Source organism: Syzygium oleosum, unplaced genomic scaffold (assembly GCF_021117445.2).
Source record: "Syzygium oleosum isolate NSW1041296 unplaced genomic scaffold, Sole_v2.1 Sole_v2.03, whole genome shotgun sequence".
Taxonomy (NCBI): domain Eukaryota; kingdom Viridiplantae; phylum Streptophyta; class Magnoliopsida; order Myrtales; family Myrtaceae; genus Syzygium; species Syzygium oleosum.
This window is the reverse complement of record NW_026607487.1, coordinates 5,201,681-5,222,202: the sequence shown is the minus strand read 5'-3', so window position 1 is coordinate 5,222,202 and position 20,522 is coordinate 5,201,681. Positions and strand designations below refer to the sequence as shown.

General features: G+C 41.8%; 3 protein-coding genes and 1 pseudogene across 5 annotated transcripts; 2 read left to right on the top strand and 2 right to left on the bottom strand.

Annotated features, from left to right (window-relative positions):
* Positions 1 to 4,972: 4,972 nt before the first annotated feature.
* On the top strand, positions 4,973 to 5,656 carry LOC115680979 (DNA damage-repair/toleration protein DRT102-like; annotated as a pseudogene).
* Positions 5,657 to 6,902: 1,246 nt separating this feature from the next.
* On the top strand, positions 6,903 to 10,263 carry LOC115680978 (uncharacterized). Of its 3 annotated transcripts, none has more exons than XM_030604818.2 (8): positions 6,903 to 7,034; positions 7,169 to 7,311; positions 7,489 to 7,595; positions 7,884 to 7,949; positions 8,774 to 8,856; positions 9,463 to 9,503; positions 9,702 to 9,780; positions 9,876 to 10,263. In XM_030604818.2, the coding sequence occupies exons 1-8, from the start codon at positions 6,978 to 6,980 to the stop codon at positions 9,963 to 9,965; spliced, it is 666 nt and encodes a 221-aa protein (XP_030460678.1). In that variant the 5' UTR covers positions 6,903 to 6,977; the 3' UTR covers positions 9,966 to 10,263. The 3 variants fall into 3 exon arrangements, with proteins under 3 accessions (XP_030460678.1, XP_056165810.1, XP_056165812.1); XM_056309835.1 differs by having other exon boundaries at positions 6,936 to 7,031; XM_056309837.1 differs by having other exon boundaries at positions 6,940 to 7,130.
* Positions 10,264 to 12,429: 2,166 nt separating this feature from the next.
* On the bottom strand, positions 12,430 to 13,928 carry LOC115680908 (uncharacterized). Its single transcript, XM_030604745.2, has one exon. It carries the CDS (start codon positions 13,713 to 13,715, stop codon positions 12,672 to 12,674), a length of 1,044 nt encoding a protein of 347 aa, XP_030460605.1. The 5' UTR covers positions 13,716 to 13,928; the 3' UTR covers positions 12,430 to 12,671.
* A 3,317-nt stretch (positions 13,929 to 17,245) lies between these two features.
* On the bottom strand, positions 17,246 to 18,438 carry LOC130137548 (uncharacterized). Its single transcript, XM_056309111.1, has 2 exons — positions 18,143 to 18,438; positions 17,246 to 17,460 (listed from the first exon to the last, which is right to left on the bottom strand). Exons 1-2 carry the CDS (start codon positions 18,399 to 18,401, stop codon positions 17,390 to 17,392), a joined length of 330 nt encoding a protein of 109 aa, XP_056165086.1. The 5' UTR covers positions 18,402 to 18,438; the 3' UTR covers positions 17,246 to 17,389.
* Positions 18,439 to 20,522: the final 2,084 nt, after the last annotated feature.

The window sequence follows — 20,522 nt, the reverse complement described above, 5'->3', positions numbered from 1 at the left end:
CTCCTCATCCATCGGGTCTGGCTCGTCGACCTCCCAGATGACAGGTCCGTGTCCGTCGTCAGAATCCTCTCCGAATGAGGCCTTGGGGCTCACCAGGTTTCTATCAGCACACTGGGGATCTATATCACCTAGTCCGTTGAACGGGACATCAAAGGTCCTAAGAGACTCGAAAGTCCCGGAATAGTCCCTGAAACATCAAGCTATATACTCGTGGGCCTGCAAGTGCTGCTCGCCCACATCAACCCATACGGTAGTAAAATGCCTAATATACGTATCCCCGTTTCCTACGGGGTACTCGATCACATCCCGGTCTATCCGGGACGGGATCCCAAAACGGATAGGCACGTCGGACATCCTCAAGGCCGGGGGTCTGAAAATGTGGGTTTTAACAACTGTGAGAACGAATCTCAGCGAGTAAACCTCCTAAACCTAAACTAGGCTAATATGCACTTCCTGACAGACAAACAATCACACACATCCAGTATATAACCGATAATCAATTGACCTAGGCCCTCAGGCTCAGATCGATCACACAAATGACCCTACAGGTTAGGCATATAATAATCACAATAATGGCACATACGCGAATATATCAGCCACACGTGTGCCATGCACATGCTCGTGCCCATTAATGCCTGCATCACACACGATTTATCGATACGCACATGCTTGCACACCTGCCAATGTACTCTTGCACACATATGCCGTCAATATGCCCAGGCTCATGATCCAACTCAATAATGCACGCTTGCACACTGCCAACTCTCATTTATTAATCGACCCGCGTAAAACGCATCAGGTCTAACAATATCCAACACTTCCTAGCCAGCGTAAAACGCATCAGGCCCAGTGTCTCTAGCCTACGTAAAACGCATCAGGCGCAACACCGATCTCCATATACGGACCGAACCCGCGTAAAACGCATTAGGTTGGCCGTCTTTCGGCAATCCGGGCATCGTCCCGCGTAAAACGCATCAGGACGGGTTCAATACCCCGGGTAACACGCTCAGGGCTTATAGTGATCACACGTACACACACCAAATTTTATCTGAACCCCGCGTAAGACGCATCAGGGCGATTAGGTGATCACATGCTCATGTCAGGCACGCATACTCGCACAAATCTTGTATCAAGCCAATGCTCAGCAGGCGAAATGCGTGGCCATGCACATTGAGCATTCGATTTCACATAGGCACACAATCAATTAATGCCAACTCAATGTGCATCTCAACATGCTCAATTCCACAAATTAATTTGCTCAATTAATCCAATAACTCAATTCAGCCACGATATGGTCAACTCACAAATTAGCATGCTCAGAACATCACATTGACATGCCCAATTAATACAATTAGTCCAATTCGAACACGGCTCACAATTGGCACATAAATCTCATGCACTTAGTCATGCAAATCACATAATTAATGGCCCATTAACTCCTCACTATTCGGCCACATAAGGCACACGACATGGCATCAAAAGGATTAATATCCAACCAAGCATAATCAGCCACCATAAGGACAATACAAGGCATGCTCGGGATTCCACAATTAAACCCTAAATTAATCGAACTTAGGCCAATTAATTCCACCATGGGCAGCCACTTACTCGGTCATTCTAGGCCAATAAATCAACACTAAAATACTTCATTAGGCTCCCCAAATCATCACCAAATCAGCCTCCAATAATCAGTCCACTAATCAACCCTAAATCACCTTAATTAACCCCTAAATTACCCTAAACCTATCTAGAAATGCTAATTAGCCTAATTAGAGTTTAAGGTTAATACTCACAAGGTTTCCTAAGCTCCTAAAGGTGGTTGATCGGAGGGGAAACGGGCGGTTGGTCACCGACTCACGGTGGCGGACGGTGGCTCCCGCGGCGCCGTGCGGCGGTGACGGCGAGGCTTGGTGGTGTCCTGGCCTAGCAAGGCGGCGAAGGGGGGTGCCGGTGATGGTGATGGTGGCGGACGGGAAAGAGAGAGAGAGAAATGAGGGTGGCTTGGTGGTGAGGCGAGACGGCGGACGGTGGCGGCTCCTCCAGCAGCGGCGGCTCACGGCCAAGCAAGGAGGGAGAGGGAGAGGCGAGATTGAGAGAGGAGAGGGAGTGGCCGGTTGAGGTGAAGGTGAAAAATGAGGGAGAGAGAGAGTGAGATGAGAGTGTATAGGCTTGTGGTGAGTGGAGTGGTTGAACAACTTCCCAAAAATTACCATCTTGTCGTCATTTCTATGACTAGGATCAAATCTAACTAAAATATCTAGGGGCAATTTAGTCCTAGGATTATAACAATAATAGAGGCTGATCAAGACTAATCTAAACCCCAAAATTCGGAATTATCACTTAGTGGTCCAGGGGCAAAATAGTAATTTTCCGGTCCCGGGCCAAATTTTCAATTTTCGACTGTACCGATTCCAAATATATTTGGCCACACTTATACAACGTTGTCCTTGCAAAATAGTCGCGTACTTCTACGAAATTCGACTCTGAAGTCCGAACTCAATTCCACAATCGATTTCGCTCAAATACGATTTTAGCGTCTCTCACTGACGGGCAGCTGTTTAGGGGTTACGCGTATCGACTTAGGATTACTCGAGTCGTGACGATCTCGATCTCCCAGAGAACACGAGGATTTATCGCTAGTTCCGAGGGTCGCGATCGTTCGGAATAAGTTCGGGATCGTTCGCCACGCGTACTCTCGGTCGTGCGGAATCACCTGCGATCCGTTCGTACGTCGCTGGCCAAACCAAATCTGTCACTCTCCTTGGACCGGCCCACATTGGCACAAAATATTCCCTCATCGTTTCTCGGAATCGGCCTCAATTCACGGTCGAGTTCTTGGGTCCACGTACCGTTTTCCTAGTTAGCCATCCCCTATTGGTCAGTATCCCTAGAATGATCAGTTCCGGGCGAGACTTACTAAAACGAAATGAGAAATACATATCCATTTTATTGATCACGAAAGTGGGTCGAATTCATGAGGTTATATTTTGATTACCATAATACTTTCTCCCCAGTCGCCAAGGAGGTAAATGTTCATTTCTTTTTATCCATTGCTGCTTTATGCAATTGGCCGCTACACCAGGTCGATGTTCACAATGCCTTTCTTCATGGCGATCTGGACGAGGAAATTTGTATGGATCTTCCATAGGGTTTATGCAGACAGGGGGAGTTTCGAGTATGTCGTCTCTGTAAATCTCTGTATGGACTTAAACAGGCTTCCCGGCAATGGTACCCAAGGTTTACCACCACACTCACAGATGCAGGGTTCAACATTCCAAACATGACTATGCATTATTTACATGGACAAAAGGTGCATCATCAATATATTTATTGATATACGTTGATAATATAATTATTATGGAAAATGATGAATCCGCTGTCAAAAAGTTTAAAGTATATATGCACTCCACTTTCCACATTAAAGATTTGGGACCTCCCAAGTATTTCCTTAGCATTGAGATTGCTCGGTCGAACAAGGGAATCTGCCTCAACCAATAGAAATTTGTTTTGGAAATCATATCAGAAGCAAGGCTGTCAAGATGTAAGCCAACTGTTATTTCGATTGAGCAAAACGCCAAGTTGACGACGTTTGAATATGACGCAGGATCATCATCATCATCATCATCTAATGAAGAACCACTACTTAAAGATCCATCAAGTTATCGGCGACTCGTTGAAAAATTGATTTATCTTACCATGACTAAACCTGATATATGTTATGTAGTGTAGATTCTCAGTCAATTTATGCACAGTCCAAAGTGGTCCCATATGAATGCATCATTGAATGTTGTGAAATATTTGAAGGGATGTCCAAGACTTGGAATACTTTTATCTCACTATTGTGACATGAAAATGACAACTTATTGTGACATAGACTATACTACTTGTCCAATGACCCGAATATCCATTACTGGTTTTTGCATTAAATTAGGAAAGTCATTGATTTCATGGAAAACAAAGAAATAGTCAACCGTTTCTTTGTATTTAGTCGAATTCGAATATTGAGCTATGACAAAGACTGTTTGTGAAATAGTCTGGATATGGAGTTTACTTTCAAACCTTGGCGTATGAGTCGATGGGCCAACCATGTTATTTTGCAACAACGATGATGCACTCAAATTTGCGGCAAACCCAGTCTTTCATGAAAGAACAAAATATATAGAAGTTGACTGTCATTTCACTTGAGATAAAATCCAAGAAAGAATAGTTACAACAAGAGGAATTGCAACCGCTGAACAACCTGTGGACATTTTTACCAAACCACTATGTCAAAAACAACACACATATCTGCTAAGCAAGCTAGGTATCTTTGACATATACAAGCCGCCAGCTTGAGGGGGAGTGTAAGAGATAGGGTTTGATTCTCATCCTGGAATTGATTAAGTAAATCTTGGATTGATGGATTGATTGATCCATAAGATTGGATATTAAGTATGCAAGATAGGAAAATATGGTTTTGTGTATTGTTTCCTACATTGTATTTACTTGTATTGTATATGTATATATAACCTTGTGCACATGTGAGAATCAAATCAAAGATGCAATTTTCAATTCCCCAAAATTTTCATTTCGTGTCAATACCGTTTTGCATTCAAGGAAATTTTGTCATGACATTAACAGCCACGTAGAATTGGAAAAATGGATAGAAGAAAAACAACATTGGATTTTTCTTCCAAATAGTATCATGAGGACACAGAGTTTCTCATTAAGTGGGATGGGCATTGGGACATGTTCTTCGACGAGCATCTCGAGACTGCTAAGAAGGCCATTAGTGAGGAATCATCATCATCATTAGCTTGATTTGTAAGTTTCGTTGTTCTTGCTTAGGAGGCTAGCAAGGATCATCTAGAGGGGGGGTGAATAGGTGATTTTAAACAATTCTTTACCAAATTAAAGCGGAAATAAAAGATCAAGAGCAAAGTTTGAACAACGGTCAAATTTTAAACAGTCTTTGATAGCAATTGGTGACGTCCTGAAATTGCTCGACAGAGCCCAAATGGAAATGTGGAAGATCCGCGCGCCGACCTCAGGGCCGGACGATTGCGCTTCGTGTGCGATCTGTTGCCTGGCGAAGGGCGGGGTGCCGAATCTGTTCGACATGATTCCCGGGGGATCGGTGAAGATAATCCGAGAGCCCCCGATAATGGCAACCGTGAGGTTCACGGCTGGGAGCGTCGAACCGCAGCATCACCACACGTTTGCACACGATCAGGCGGTGCTGAAAAGGCAAGATGAGCGTGTGGAACTTGACCAAGAAGCAGAGGTACGACTTGGTGGCAGGGGATTACTTGTTCACGCCTGGTGGGGATGTGCACATGGTGAAGTATCACGAGGACACGAAATTCCTCGTGAAGTGGTATGGCCACTGCGACATGTTCTTCCATGAGGATCTCAAGACTGCTAAGAAGGCCATTGGCGAGTAAACATCCTCGTCACAACTGTGAGTGTCGTTTCTTGCTAATGCCCACGAAATAAGTGAAGCCGTGGGGTTTGTTCTTGCGTTGTTGTCTGCTTCAAAGCATATGCATGAGTAGAGACACTTTTGCAGCTGATATGTTCCATTGTCGAGTGATGATTTTCTCTGTTATCGGTGTAGATTGAAAGAAACAGAATGTTCTTGTATGAAACAGGCGCACCACATTGGCTTGAAACTCCACATCTACACCACCAAAAATGTGATTATCATCTTGTTTAGGCTACCCACCTGTGTCTTCAGAATCGCAAATCCGTGAGGTTAGCGAGCTCTTAAATGAATGCAAGTTTACCTAACTTAGATGGATTTGCTGGAGTAAGAAAAATTTGTCATGGGAAAATTAGAATCAAAGTTAGGAGGGTTGTGAAGGAGAGAAGGAGATTTATAAGGTTTCGCGGCCATTTGGTATACCTGTGGCTGAATTGGAAGCTTGCTACAGCTTTGAAAGTGTTGCAGCATCGAGATGTTTACCGAATAGCTTATCAAAGTTGCAACATTTGTTTCGGAAAACTGCATTAAACAGTCTACCGTTAGAAAATTTTAGTTGATGTTGGGTGTGTCGTGATACTTTCTAGCTTGTATGTTTGGTGAGACGGTTCTCTAGAAATTGTAATAACCTGCTACAGTTTTGTAAATGTAATGTCAATATTCAACTTGGCAATTAAGTAGATAATTATTTTTTGCTGGTTAGCTGCTATATTACAGAGAAAGTACCAAAGCCTGTTCATACAACGAGGGGGGAGGGCCATTTTAATCATATGCAGTCCTTAGGTGGCACACATAAAAGACAACACTTAGAGAAGACTCTACCATAACATACTTACATAGGTAAAGATGTTAAGTGATTTTTTTCTTTTTTTGCCATCAATGTTAAGCACTTTAAGATATTGATTGACCAAATTATCACATAAAGTTGCATGAGTCATTTAGAATCCGACACATATGTACGGAAATTAGGCTCTAGACAATAATTTTTTTCATTGGTGAAATATCATTATGTGAATATCAATGTTTTTTTTTGTTGTCATAAAAAGATCATCGTTTTTGCTGCAATTGACGGGCAACACCTCATGTTAAAACTTCAAGTTTCCCACGGCGTCAAAGATAAACTTAAACCACACTAGTATTTTCGCGTAACAATTTAGGTTATTTCGTAATAACTAGAGATGGATAAATTCCCATGATTGCATTATATTTAGATTGGAGCACACATTGGCTTCAATTGATTAATCCAAAAAAAAAAAAAGAAACGAAATCAAGGCCGAAGGCAAAAGGAGAGGTCAATTTTCATTTTGGGCCTAGTCACCCGAGCCCAAAGCATCGTGACATTCAAATGGGCCCCGCGTTGACTCTCCATCAGTACGAGGTCAACTTTCTTTGGGCCCATAGGAGTCAGGCCCATTCCGAACATTGCTTCTCGGCCCATTAGATCCGTCTCCGTCATCGAATCTCCGGAAGCTCATCTTCTTCATCGGCGTCTTCATCTTCAACCTCTGGACCAGAAATGGCGGGAATCGCCCGCGTCGCGGGGCCTTCTCCGATCACTCCGCGCTCGACGGTGGTGGCTCTCCAAGCTTCCCGCTTGCCCGGCCGCGTTCTCTTCCAGCTCCGATCTCTCGATCTGCGGAGCTCGCTTTTCTTTCTTCCTTGTTGCCCTGTTTCTCTCTCTGAGCCGTCGACGCTGTTCACTCTCAGAATGCTCGTCGCCGGCGATGCTGTCGCGCTATGAAATCGACCGGCGAGGAAGGAAGCAACGGTGCCGCGCCGAAGTTGATCAAGCTCGCCGTGAGCGGAGTCACGGAGATTCTCAGGGTTTTGTCTCCTGTGAAAGGCGACAGGTGATTCGATACCTCTTCGCCCCTGGAACAATGTCGGGCGATGCGATTCACAGTTGTTCTCGCGATGGAGATGGAGATATGGAGTTTGGACGAGCGACGAATCGTTAGAGAGTTGGTAACGATGCTTCTCGTTTGTCGATCTTGCTCTCTTCTGAATGTGTTTTTGACTTTCTGCAGTTTGGAGAGTGTGAGTGACGACGAGCGAGATGGGGTTCCTGCTTCCAGTGTCGATGATGTCGTGATGATCCTCACGTCTGATTATGAGAAGGCTTACTTTGTCACAGGTACCTCGACTTCCTTTCTTTACTCTGTATGTTTACTGGCAACGAACAAAATGGTCTGATTATGCTCCAAAATCAAACTTGCTTAATTGATGGATTACTGATAATCTGAAGAAAAGAGATTTACAGGAATTGTCTTTAAAAATAAAGAACCCATCATCAATCTAGGCCCGTGCTCATTGTTTCTGGGCACTCTAGGGAACTGATGTTAAAATGTTCTGAGTTTAAGACGGACAATGAAACTCATTCTTGCCGTGCTTCTATGTATACTGACCGCTTTGCTCAAAACAGGAGTATTTTCTTCTGCAATTTACGCTGAAGATTGCATTTTCGAAGATCCAACAATTAGATTCCGGGGTAAGATAATAATCCTGTGCGCTGCAGTTTCTCGTGTTTACATGCCGAATGCTCATACTCTTTGTTGAATTATGTAGTGAATTCACACGTCAGAACTCTTTTTCCTGAGGAATTGGTATGATAGAGCCCTAAAATTTTGGTTCAGTGGTTTACTTCTGGCTGGTTAGGATGATTATTTCCTAGAGTTTCTTACATTGATAGAATACTTTCAACTTGACATTTTCATCCTCTCTTGTATGGGGATGTCATTGGGTATATTCTGCTTGGTGACTTGTCTGGTTTCTAATTTTGGTCTTTGATGTCATGAATTTAGAGCCTCCCTGGTCATATCCCATCCTGTCCAAGCCTGTACTGTTGCTTCTTTCGGTACTTTGTAGAACCTGTCTTGATTGATATGCCTGTTAAAGCAAATCTGATCTGCTAATCTTCTCTGGACGAGTCTATCAATTGTTCCCAAGAAATTATTCAAAGAAGACAAGTGCTCGTGTTTACTAGTCTTGCGGTTTTCTGTTTCTGTAGGCAACATCTTTTCTTCGAAATAAGATGCAAATGAACATGACTAGATTTTGTTTATGTATTTGATGTCCATACAATTCATATCCTTCAAGCTACTTACAACCCAGTTTGGCTTTATCATATCATAGTACATTTTCTGAAGTCTATTATTGCTTGTCCAAAAAACTGGATACAGTTTTTTTTCCATCCTCCATGTGATTAGCCTTCTGAAGGAACTGAGCTGTTATTAATCATTAATATATGTGCATATACACAAAGCACACATCCTCATGAGAAATGAACTAATTCCTCGGTGTTTGGCTGTTCAGGTAAGGGTCTGTATGAGCGCAACTTGAAATTACTTGTTCCTTTCTTTGACCATCCATCAATAATATTACACAGTATACAAAAGGTATTAACTCTTTGTAATTTCAAATCTGGTTCAGTGTTGGACATAACTAGATTATCTTCATCAACCAACCCACTTTCAGGTCGAACTTGGCATTTCTGTTACCATGAGTGCCGATGGTAGAATTGAGGGATGGCGACCGATGATTCTCCCATTAGTCTGATTGGTGCACTTTCTACGGATACCCAGTGCTAGGGATTCCCTTCCTATCTATGGGATCATGCATATGCGCATGTGTGACACCATATTTTTGCATGCAGGCACATACGCAAACTGGAAAAAATTTAACCCATTAATGAGAATATGAACCGTTAATTAAGGAAAAGAAGAGATTGCCAAATTTCATTTTCAGTACAAATGATGATAAAAACAATTCTTTCATAATTCTGTCTCAATGAATTCTAAGGACATGTCATTGCTTGCTAGCATCTGTTTGGAACTTGCAAATGCTCAATGAGGTCAAATCTGTCTTATGACACGTGTGAAATTGTTTTAATTACTGGCTCATATGTGTAATGCTAAAGTAATTAATACTAGATTCTTCAGATTTGTTTCATCATTGTTCTGAACCCTGGTTCTTATTTCCCGCTGATTTACCTGTATCCACAGGGTGATGATGAGACTTACATTTTGGCTAGATGGAAGCTCAGGTACTTTAATTGATCACCGTTTGCATCCTCCACTATTTGCTCTTTCCTCTAGGGGATCGGACCTGGGGATAAATTAGGTGGAGCTAAATCATGGAGATGGATGACTTGCTTGATCGATTGAAATAAATATCTACGACATATTTATTAACATATCATTGTCTATCAATAGAGTGGCTCAAACAATTTCTCAACTTGCAGAACCTACTTAAAACTTCCCTGGAGACCTCTCATTTCAATTGATGGGAAGACTGTTTATGAACTTGACGACAACTTTGCAGTGAGCTTTCTTTTTTTTGGCTGACATCTCATTGTTTGAGTTCATTCTAGTCTGGCAAGAAATCATTCTAATTGGGAGTGTAACCCCTTCTGCAGATAGTTAGACATGCTGAAAGTTGGAATATTTCTGCTCTAGAAGCAATTGGCCAGATTTTTACCCCTAGCTTTGGCAGACCAAGTGATTGAAGGTAAGTTGTGCCTGCAACTCTTGGAAAGGCTTTATGGCCGCTTATGGTTGGAGAAAGAAAGGCTGCCCACTTTATGGAACAGACTCAAAATAGTCCCTCTGGCTATTGTCTCCATATCATACTCTTAAAGACATGGACCTACATTTTTACAGTTGGCCCTGAAGGGAGGTGTTATCAGAGATAATTGTCTAAAGATTTAAGTTCAAAGACCTTGTAGACCTACTTGTAAATTGCTGGGTATGCAAAGGATGTGTCATCTCACTCAGGTGTATATATATTATTCAATATTTTGTCAATTTTGTGTTCTCCGAGTAGTATCATGGTGAAATAGAACTACCACCTTTGTTATTACTCTTTTGGCTTCTCAGAGGAAGTTCTACTATATTTCGGTCATCTGAAGTTATGAACTGCTACGTTGTATTTAATGGGCTTCTTAGTTTAGGCCTAATATATTATTCATGTGTTGTCTAGTGTGAGAAGCAGGGAGAAAGCTGTATTGGTGAAAGACTATATGGCATGGGTAAACTTAAAAAAAGTACCTCGTCCACAAAAAAAAAAAAACCTTAAAAAAAGTACTTATAATCGTGTCCACGGTCTGCGATACCATCATCACATCAAACTTTGCTGCCTGAAAGAGATGTCCAGATTAATCATTGTCTATACAGAAGAAAAGGTGATATGCAAGATGCATTTTTGCTTTCCATGTCGACATTTCTTGCCATTATTGTTTTGAAATACTCCGGAACAAATTAGGTCACATGTTACCTTTTGCATTTTGTCACCAGACCCTACCGAACGACAAGGTATAGGCGATATTCTCATTTTCGGTTTGTACAGGTAATTTCTTTGACGCTTAGCCCAAAGAAAGGAAATTTTCTTTTCACAAATTTGATATTTATAAAGTTCACTGAGAGCACTTGGCCTTCCTAGATAAATCATACGAACGTGCACATCTAGGCTTGGATCTTCGGTACATGCATTCCGACTAGAAAATTCCATTTCTTGTGACGGCAGTTTCTTCCTCTTAAAAAGACATGGAAGCATCAATGAAATCTGGAATCTTTAACATTGTACAAAACTGACAGTACTCTCTCTCTCTCTCTCATTCTTTCTCTAAGTTTGACTTTGACCCCAAATGCAGCTTGAGGTCTAACTGCGCTTAAGTGTACTTGACATATTAATGAAGCGCATGTTGTGGTCTATGACGGCCAAAACCATGAGCGGAGATGGGAATCCCATTCCTTTCGTCTTTTTCAATCCGTGTTCTCCACCAGATCTCAGGATCTCCAACTGCCAGTGTTGCACAGTGATGCATGTACCAGTGAGCCATTGTTTCATGCACCCGATAGCATGTGAGCCTGGTTGAGTGCATACAAACACTCATCCTTTTGACCCCTCTGGTGCAAGCAATTCAAGGGTTCACATGTGCCGACCGCATGTGTGGTGTGCACCAGGGGTTAAACCGGGTAAGGGCGAGCGACTCGGAAGCGCGCGAGCCGTGCCTCTAAACATAGAAAAACGTGCCGGCATGGTGATTTGAATTCAAATGTCTTACAGAAAGTGAGGAATGCTGCTGCTGGACTGGAGCCACCATTGGATGCGAGCAAAGGAGCTTGTTATGATTGTAAAAGAGCACGAGCACGACCCCATGTAATGATGGTTGGGGAGCAATGTGACCGAACTCAAAGTAGAATAATCTTTTTGGTGATGAGGGCTCCTACCTTATGCTCTCTGCTACACAAAGTCCAAGCTTCATAAAACTTAAACAAAAAGAAGCCTGATAAAAAGACAGCACCTGCAATTTTCAATTCACATGATGATGAGGTAGTCCCGTTTAGTTTATTTTGGGAGCATCCAAAGCAGCGATGCGTGCAGCGCGTTCATGATTGTAGAACTTGGCCTTTTCCCGGGCCCCATGTGTGGGTGTGTGGCTCGCTTTTTGGATTTGAATACGATTCTCATCCCGTGGCCCAAGCTTCGGAAGCTCTAAAACGTTCCCTTTCATTGTAGATCTTCACCAATTCATCCTCTTAACCTGCTACTGCACTTGCAAATCAAACTTTAACGAAAAAGGGTCAACTTCGAATTTGATCTGTTCCTCTTTAATTACTCCGTGCGATCCATTCCTCTAAGTTATGTAAAATCCGAGTCTCTTTCGACGTGGGACGTTTACTACATCGTCAAAATCGCCGGCTTCGCACGAAATCGCCGTGGCGATGGCGATCCTTGTCTTTGTTTTGGATAATTCGGATGACGGTTACAAACATCAGCATTCTAGCTGCCACAAGCTCCTGTTCTAAAGTCGGATCTCATTTTAAATGTGCCCTTTATTTCACTAGTAGCTTTCTTACCCCTATCACCTCGACGTCTACATCTCAAATCTTAGTCTCTACAATTGACATTGGACAATAGGATAGCCTCCCCTCTCAGCTAACAGTACTAATTGCAAAGAAAACTTCAGATTAGTTTTCTTCCGAATGTGGCATCTCTTGATCCCAAATCTTGACTACTACAATGGAAGCTAAAGAACCATAGCGACGCAAAGTTACAAGGTGGCGAAAATGCAGGAGGAAGAGATTGTTCTATTCACAAGTTCACAACAGGCTTATCTCACAAAACATTAGCAATATTATTTTCACATAAAATCAATTAATCGCCAAAAGATAAGCAAAAAAACAAGAAACAAGAAATCTCAAGAATCAATTCACTCACTCCTCCAAGCATACACCATCAAAGAGAACCCTCCGGTGCCACTCCCGCTTGACCTCGTGGACGATGAGCAGCAAGAGCTCCTACTGCTCCCGTCGCTGCTGCCGCTCTCCTCCGCCCACTGCAAGACGCTCGAGCACGACGGCGACGCTGGCGAGAACGTCGCCGGCTTCTGCGCCTTGGCGGGATTTACCAGCGAGGATTTGCTCTTCCTCATCAGCTTCTTCTCCGGCCCTACCATCTCCGGCCATATCACTCCGCAATCGCCCACTTGGAAGACAAACACTCCGTACCCGCAGTTCCCGATCTCGCCCGCGGTTATGTTGCCTACCCAATTCAACACGTCCCAGAAGAAGTCGACCTCAGTGGCGCCGATTGTGATTCGCTCGTTCCCTCTGAACTTCCACGCCAGTCTCTTCACCACCAAGCTCGTCTCTCCGTCAACTTTCACTTTCAACACGCCTCCACTGCACTCTATGGTGATCTCGTGCTTCGACCCCGAGAAGTGAGCCGTGCAGGTGTAGACCCGGCTGCCGAACACGTGTTCTCGCCGCGACAGGAGCGTCGCCGGCTCGGCGAGCTGCCGCTCCGAGGCCAGCCCGTGCCGCCGAGCGTGCTCACCGTCAAGGTCGCCGAGGTAGAACTCCAGCTTGCCATTGCATGTGAGGGAGAGGTAGAAGCGCGACTCGGGCTCGGCCGAGCCGCGAGCGAACTCGGTCCGAGTGAAGTCCCAGTGGACCTTGATCTTCACGTGGTTGTGGTTGTGGTGGTGGGGGGTGAGGTGCACGGATTTGGACCCGGGCCGGCTCCTGAAGAGAGAGAAAGCCGGAGGCTGGAGGGAGATGGTGAGGGAGAAGAGGTGGGGCGACGAGTGGATGGTGAGCATGTGGGAGGAGACGGTTCTTGACCAGGTGAGCGTGAGGTGTGTGGGCGAGTTGAGGAGGTGGGTCTGGTATACGGAGGTGATGAGGCTTTGGGGGGACTGGCAGGCGGCGGCGGCCGCGGCGGCGCTCGGATTGCTGAAACATGACTGTATCATCTTGCTAAAATCTTGGCTCCTTCTGCTCTTCACAGCATTTGGGCTAGAGAAAGAGAAGAGACGAGAGGCCAAATCAAGAATCTTTGAGGGTTTTTTCTCTGCTTTCCTCTAGCTTTGGGGGAGATGTTTAGAGAAGAAGGTGGCAAGTTGGCTCTTTTGAGTCTCGAGTTTTATGCTCTTTCTTTTTCTTTTTTCTTGGTGGGCCTTTCTTGGAGGAGGTATCTTTGAGTCTCGAGTTGAATTATGACATTATATAAGGCCACCGTTGGCATCATCATCATGTTATCTTCCCCCGAATATCATGAGTAGATGACTTTTTCATGGGAGCCATTTCTTTTGGTCCTTCTCGCAAACTGTCGTCTTTGAAAGGCGTACTTTCCATTAGAAAATAAAGTGGCTACAGAGACCCGCGTAGTCTCTCGCCTGTGATTTCATATGTATGCCAGCTTATATCTTTGAATCTCTTTTTGGAGACTTGGCATGATTTGGATTGCAGTCGTGTCTATCCATTTAGATTTGTGAATTGTTTTGGCATTTCGCGTATTTTTGTTGGGGAAAGTATGATGTGAGCTTGACATGTGAGCTGTCTGTAATGTGAGAGAGGGAGCGCCACAATGCATGCTTGTCATAATACTGTCAAATTTTGATGTACATTGTCCTAAATTCCACTTTTACTGAGTAAAAGACAGGATGTTTGTCTAGTTATGGGGTACATTTGCATCATTTAACAAAGCAAGGTCATTCTGTAGAAATAAGAAAAAAGAAAAGAAAAAAGTGAAGTCATGGTTACAATTGAGGGTTATTACACAAATAACCCTAAATTGGTACACTTGTGATAAATTTACCCGATATTAATTTTTTGATCACGAAAAATTTCAAACTAGTACACCTATGATAAATTTATCCCAAACTAATTTTTTGACTACCAAAAACCCTAAATTTGAAAACATTTGTGATAATTACTCTCCGTTAGTTTGGATTAATATCACGAAAAACCACAAACCGGTATACTCATGACAAACGGACGGTAAAATCTAAAATTGGTATATCGCGTCATCCTACTCAGCAATTTGACCGTAAAATTTAACAGAAACTAACGGATGGTAAATTTATCACAAATGTATCAGGTTTGGATTTTTTGTTATATTAATCCAAAATGAAAAGAAAAGTGAAGCCATGGTACACCTAGTTACTGTACATGTTCAACCATCCCCCTCATCGCTCATCACTATCATCATCAGTAGGTAAGCGTTACATATGGAGTTTGATATGCCCTCCTTGATTTGCGCCATGAAAGGGCTTCAATCTCTCTCTCTCTCTCTCTCTCTCTCTCTCAAGTGAGCTGGGTTGCACTGAAGCCTCAGAGTCACGGTTGCAGGTGACTTTGAACATCCACGTCCAAGGACTATGAAAGCACACAAGAAAAGGCCAAAGCTCGCTTCTTTCTCTTTATCTTTCTCGTTTTCTTTCTTCCCCCCCTCTTTTTCACCTGTCTCGTCTCTAAAGTATAATGGGCAAATGATGGGGTCTAAGAGGAAAAAGAAAAAGGCCCAACAACTTTCGTGTGGCTTTATCCCATCGCCCTGCGACTCATTCGACAGAAATCAGATCTGAAACCCTATTTTAGCAGTGTTAGGTGGTGACGATGATAAGAAGATTGAATTAATAAGGAAGCGCCAAAATACGACATAGACAACACGATCTCGTGAAGACACAGATCAGGGAGAATTTGGGGCGGGAAAGGCATCTCAGTTCTATCAAACAATCAATGTTTCTGGTATTATATGATCTCAATCATCTATTTTAGTGTTGTATGGGTTCCAATTTAACTTTTTTCTAAACCCGATGATCGCGATTGCTTCTACATTGCCGGAAGGATTTATTAGAGTACTGATATTTGCTCTAGTAGGAAGAAAATGTTGTTAAACATTAAGTGTAGTGGGTACATGTGAGCTCAATACATACGAGTGCCTGGCATAGGCGAGTTCGAATCGGAATGGACTTATCGCATCCGAGAACGAAATGTGTTGGTTGGATACGGGTCTTAGGAAATACATATCTTTATTGCAGGTATCGCAAACTAATTTGATATGTTTATAGTCAAGAGAAAAGAGATTTTAATGTACGACCGTTGTTTTTCACTTCTTTACTATTTGTTCGTGCAACTATACTAAACCAACTGGCAAGCTCAGGAATTGCATGTTACGTTGTCAATTTATATGATGGACGAATTGAAATCTTATAGAATGATTTTGGTTACTTAGGCTATGTTCGTTTTGCGGAAAATGTAATGTTTTGGAAAATGTTTTTCAGGAAGCCATTTTCTAAGAAAAAAACACAATTTTTCGATATTTGGTTGAAATCTGAAAAAAGGCCCATAAAATATTTTCCACCGTTCGATATGAAAAATCAAATCATATTTTTCTCTATGCACTACTTTTAATAAATTTTTTATTTTATTTTTTGAAATCAATTTTTAATTATTTTTTATTTTATTTTTTTCTTTTCCTTTTTTTTAACCTTCTTCTCTGGCCAGTCGCCGGCCACGGCGAAGGCTGGTGATCGGCCATAGGCGAGCTCGAGCATTGCCAGATCGGCGACGCTCAAGGCCTTGCCAAAGGTTGGCGAGCTCACTCGCTGACCTTTGGTGAGGCCTCAAGCATCACCGATCTAGAGAGGCCCGAGCCTCGCCACCCTTTGGCGACGCTCGAGCTCGCCTGTGGCTGGTTGCTGGCCTTCACCGTGGCCAGCGACTGGCCGGACAAGAAGGTAAAAAAGAGAGAAAGAAAATAAAAAATAAATATAAAAATAAAAAAAATATAATAAAAAAAATAACTAAAAAATCGATTTCAAAAAAATAAAAATAAAATAGAAATAAAATAATTTTCTCTTTTGAAAAGAGGAAAACATTTTCCTCACTTTTGAAGATGTGTTTTGTCACTGAGGAAAAATGTTTTCCATGACTAGTTTATTTTTCGGGAAACAAATGCTGGAAAATCCGGAAAACGTTTTCCGTGAATCCAACAAATCCTTAGTCCTGAGTAGTTTCGTGCTTCTGTGTGATGAGCTAATGAGTTTGAAGTGTTGTATGTGAACTTTTGACTGATCACTTGTGCTCATGCGAGTTGCTACTTCGTTTGGAAAGAAGTAAGGACTTTCAGACTTATCAGTAAATAGGCACGAATGAAAACCGTTCTCTTCCTCGGGCCCAATTTCTGGCCAGAAATAAGTTTTTCTATTCCTATACCATAGACAAATTTCTGAGCAGAAAGTAGTATTTGATAACGATACAAAATTTTTGTTCTCAGAATAGAAATTCGTTGTATAGATTATTCTTAAATTTCTGTTCCCGGCGGCAGGCGGGCAGTGGGTGGCAAGCGGCCGGTGGCGAGGGCGAGCGATAAGAAGAGTAGTTGTTCCAAATCTATTTCTGGGCTAAAAATTTATCCGAAAAAAAAAATGAAATTGTATTGTCAAACGGATTTCTTTTTCAAAACCTGCTCTCAGGAACAGAATAAATGAAAAATAGGAAAATAAAATGATTATCATTCGCGCCATTGGGTAATGAGTTTGCCAACCTCAAACTTATGGTCTTGGTTGGGACGGAAGAATTACGGCTCAAAGTACAAAAAGTCTTGATTATTTATTTATTTGCTCTTGCAATCCTCTAGATATTAGTGCGGTTTGCCGGGCTGCTTGCAAATGTTTGAGCATCCACGGGCGCAGGTTTTAGCCGTTTTGGCATCTGCATATGATCAAAAGCAGGGTAAGAAACTCAGAGGCAGCATCATTTAGAGTTAGAAATATTCAGTGAATTACATACACTCAAACGAATATATACCGCTATATCTCGTGCAGTTCGTATAAAATTCAGACGAAACTCATCATCTTTTACAGTGCAAATTCAACTGAGTATATAATACATATACCATTCTCAGGTAAAAATTTCTCTCTTTGGATGAATGCAGATTCTTAAACCCCGTGTTGCGGCACAATGTAGTGCACACATGCTTAGGATTTTTACTGTACTTGCTTAACTTCATTTTCATTTTTAAACATTGAATGATGATTAAATCAACGTATCTCCTCAATCACATGCGATTTGTGAGAGTCCGACAACTTAGATATAGACATAACACTAATCATGTGTGGCGCTAGGCGCAATCTATCACGATAGCAATTGTTAATTAGCTTAGACAAAATGTTTTCCTAGCAACCTTGTCTTGTTGGGAGGACCAATCGAAAATGTTGTCGTATGTTAAAATAGTTTCTATCAAATTATAAAGAGGACGCTGTCAATATGACTTCAGAAATATATAGGTCATTAATGCATCCCGTTAGACCCAAAATGGAGAAATTTTGTATAGATTCAAGCCAATGCAGTTGACCTAGTCATCTAGGGTTTTAAGATGCGTTTCCATGGATACCTGTATAAGGGTCCAAGCATGTCTCTGTCACGCAATCGAGATCACAATAGTTGATCGGGGGCGGGTGTCGCAAGGTGGCCTCGCATCCCTTCAAGCAGTCGTAGAAGCAATAAATAAGTGGCGAATCGCGGTCCCCCTTGGCACAGGAGATAAGGCACTTTGATATGCAATCGGTGGATTTCTTTTCTTCGGAGGACCCAACGAATAGCATCAACATCAGGAACAGAGTTATTACCTTGTTGAAAGAATTAATTTCCATCTCTATCACACTTGTTGACCCTATTTTGTGCTGTTCTTGTAGTGTTCATGTTAATCTTGGAGCAAGCATTATTAGCAATATATATACAGGGATTTTCATGTATATATATATATATATATATATATATATATGTGTGTGTGTGTGTGTGTGTGTGTGTGTGTGTATAAGCATTAATTGTTCGATGGCCTTTTGCTATGAATTGGAAAAAAAAAAAAAAAGGTTCGCCGTGCCATTTAATAAGGTAAGTTTGGAGTAGCTTAGGTTTATTTCTTGAACAACGCTAGCATAACAGTCGCCGTTGCTATTGGAAGTAACGGTGACATGCGGGCCACGAGTTGTAATGAAGAGAAAATGGCAACTATCCGGTTACGGATTGCAGATTTAACTGCTTTCAATTCTTTATGTCAATATTTATTTTGTGGTTTCTTTATTTATATAAAGATTGAGGTTTTTCTAACATAACAGTATTTAGGCTATCGTGAGAATAACAATATGTTGTGAACCACAAATTCTTGAATGAGTGGACCCTAAAAAAATTTATAATTATTTGTCATTTATTTTTTTGTGGCCCAGAACAAGATATTATTCTCACAATGAATTAAAGACAGTCACTTAATCATTTTTCTAAAGACTGTGTCTAAAGTCTCAGCCTTTGTTGGACAATATGTGATAGTTTCATGAATATATTTTATGCATCGAAAGCACTCACGCGACAATGCTATGTGGAGAAGCAAACCAATCATAAATTAGAATTTTCAAAATTAATCTTTTTTTAATCCATATCACGCAAATAAAGCGAATAAATGATTGGTTTGTTTCACCGTGACATCAATTGTGTAAAAAGTGTAAATGATATTTTATGTTAATTTTAATTTAAATGGTATTCCAAAACAATGCAATTTATACACTTAATTTAGAAACATTCATCTACTTTCAAAAATAGTGCAATAAAGCAGTTAGTCTTTTTTTTTTTGATAACCGAGGTGTCCGCGCGGCCGGCGAGCTAGGGCTCAAACCAGCGATGATGCCCGACTAGTCCTCGAGGGGGGCTAGCGCAGCATCCCACCGCCACGACACCCTACTTAAATCACCGATGGGCGAGTTTGAACCCAGGACCTCTCGTAAAAGGAACTGAGCGCAAACCAACGCAGCCACCAATGGGTGGGTACAATAAAGCAGTTACTCGATTGCCACTTTTCTAAATTACTTGTATTATTCGCATTGTTTTGAAATAAACCATTTAATATTTTTTTTTGTCAAAATAACATTTCATTCACCATAGAAATACAAGAGAGAAACAACGAAACAAATCCCAAACAACTTCAAAATAAAACAAGTTTCAGATAACGAGATGAATCATAGTCCAAGATTAGGGGTTACACACTCGTTCTTCAAAAGAAAATCGATGGCCGATCACCGATTCTGTCTTCAGCAATGAGCACACATCGAGATTTGCAATTGTTGCTATGGTTTTGCCTTTTGGTGGTGTGCGCCTAGGTTCAGAGTCTCCAACACCACCGCTGTTTAGAATGACAAAGTTGAACAAGCACAGATCTGACACTTGTGAGAGCGAAACCTTCACGAAGCTCCCTTAATCTCCTTCGAAATTGGACTTATACGCCAACAAGATCCAAGGGACGCAAAACCCCGAAATTATACATGCAAAAAACCCCAAATCTAGACTAGATCGAGGTAGAAACCTCCCGGAAACGGGAGAGAGAAGTTTCTAAATCCGAACTAGATCAAAAGAGAAAGCTCAATAAAACGGGAGAAAAGTAAGAAAAAGCAAACAGAGAACCAAATTAGCCAAAGATAAAGATAAAGGGAGGGGAAGGAGAGATCTAGCTCAAAGCCTCCCCCATATTTGTTGAAGAAAACGGCATATAAACATATTATTTACATATGTTACTCAAATGATGTCACTGTGAAACAAACCAACAACATATTCACATTATTTATATCATATGCACTACAACAAAATTTACTTTTAAATTGAAAATTCTCAATTTATGATGGAGTTGTTTCTCTACATGTCATTGTCATGTAAGTGTTTCCTATACATAAAAATATGTTCGTACAAGTATCGCACATTGTCCTAAACTGATGAGGTATCGTGTCAAT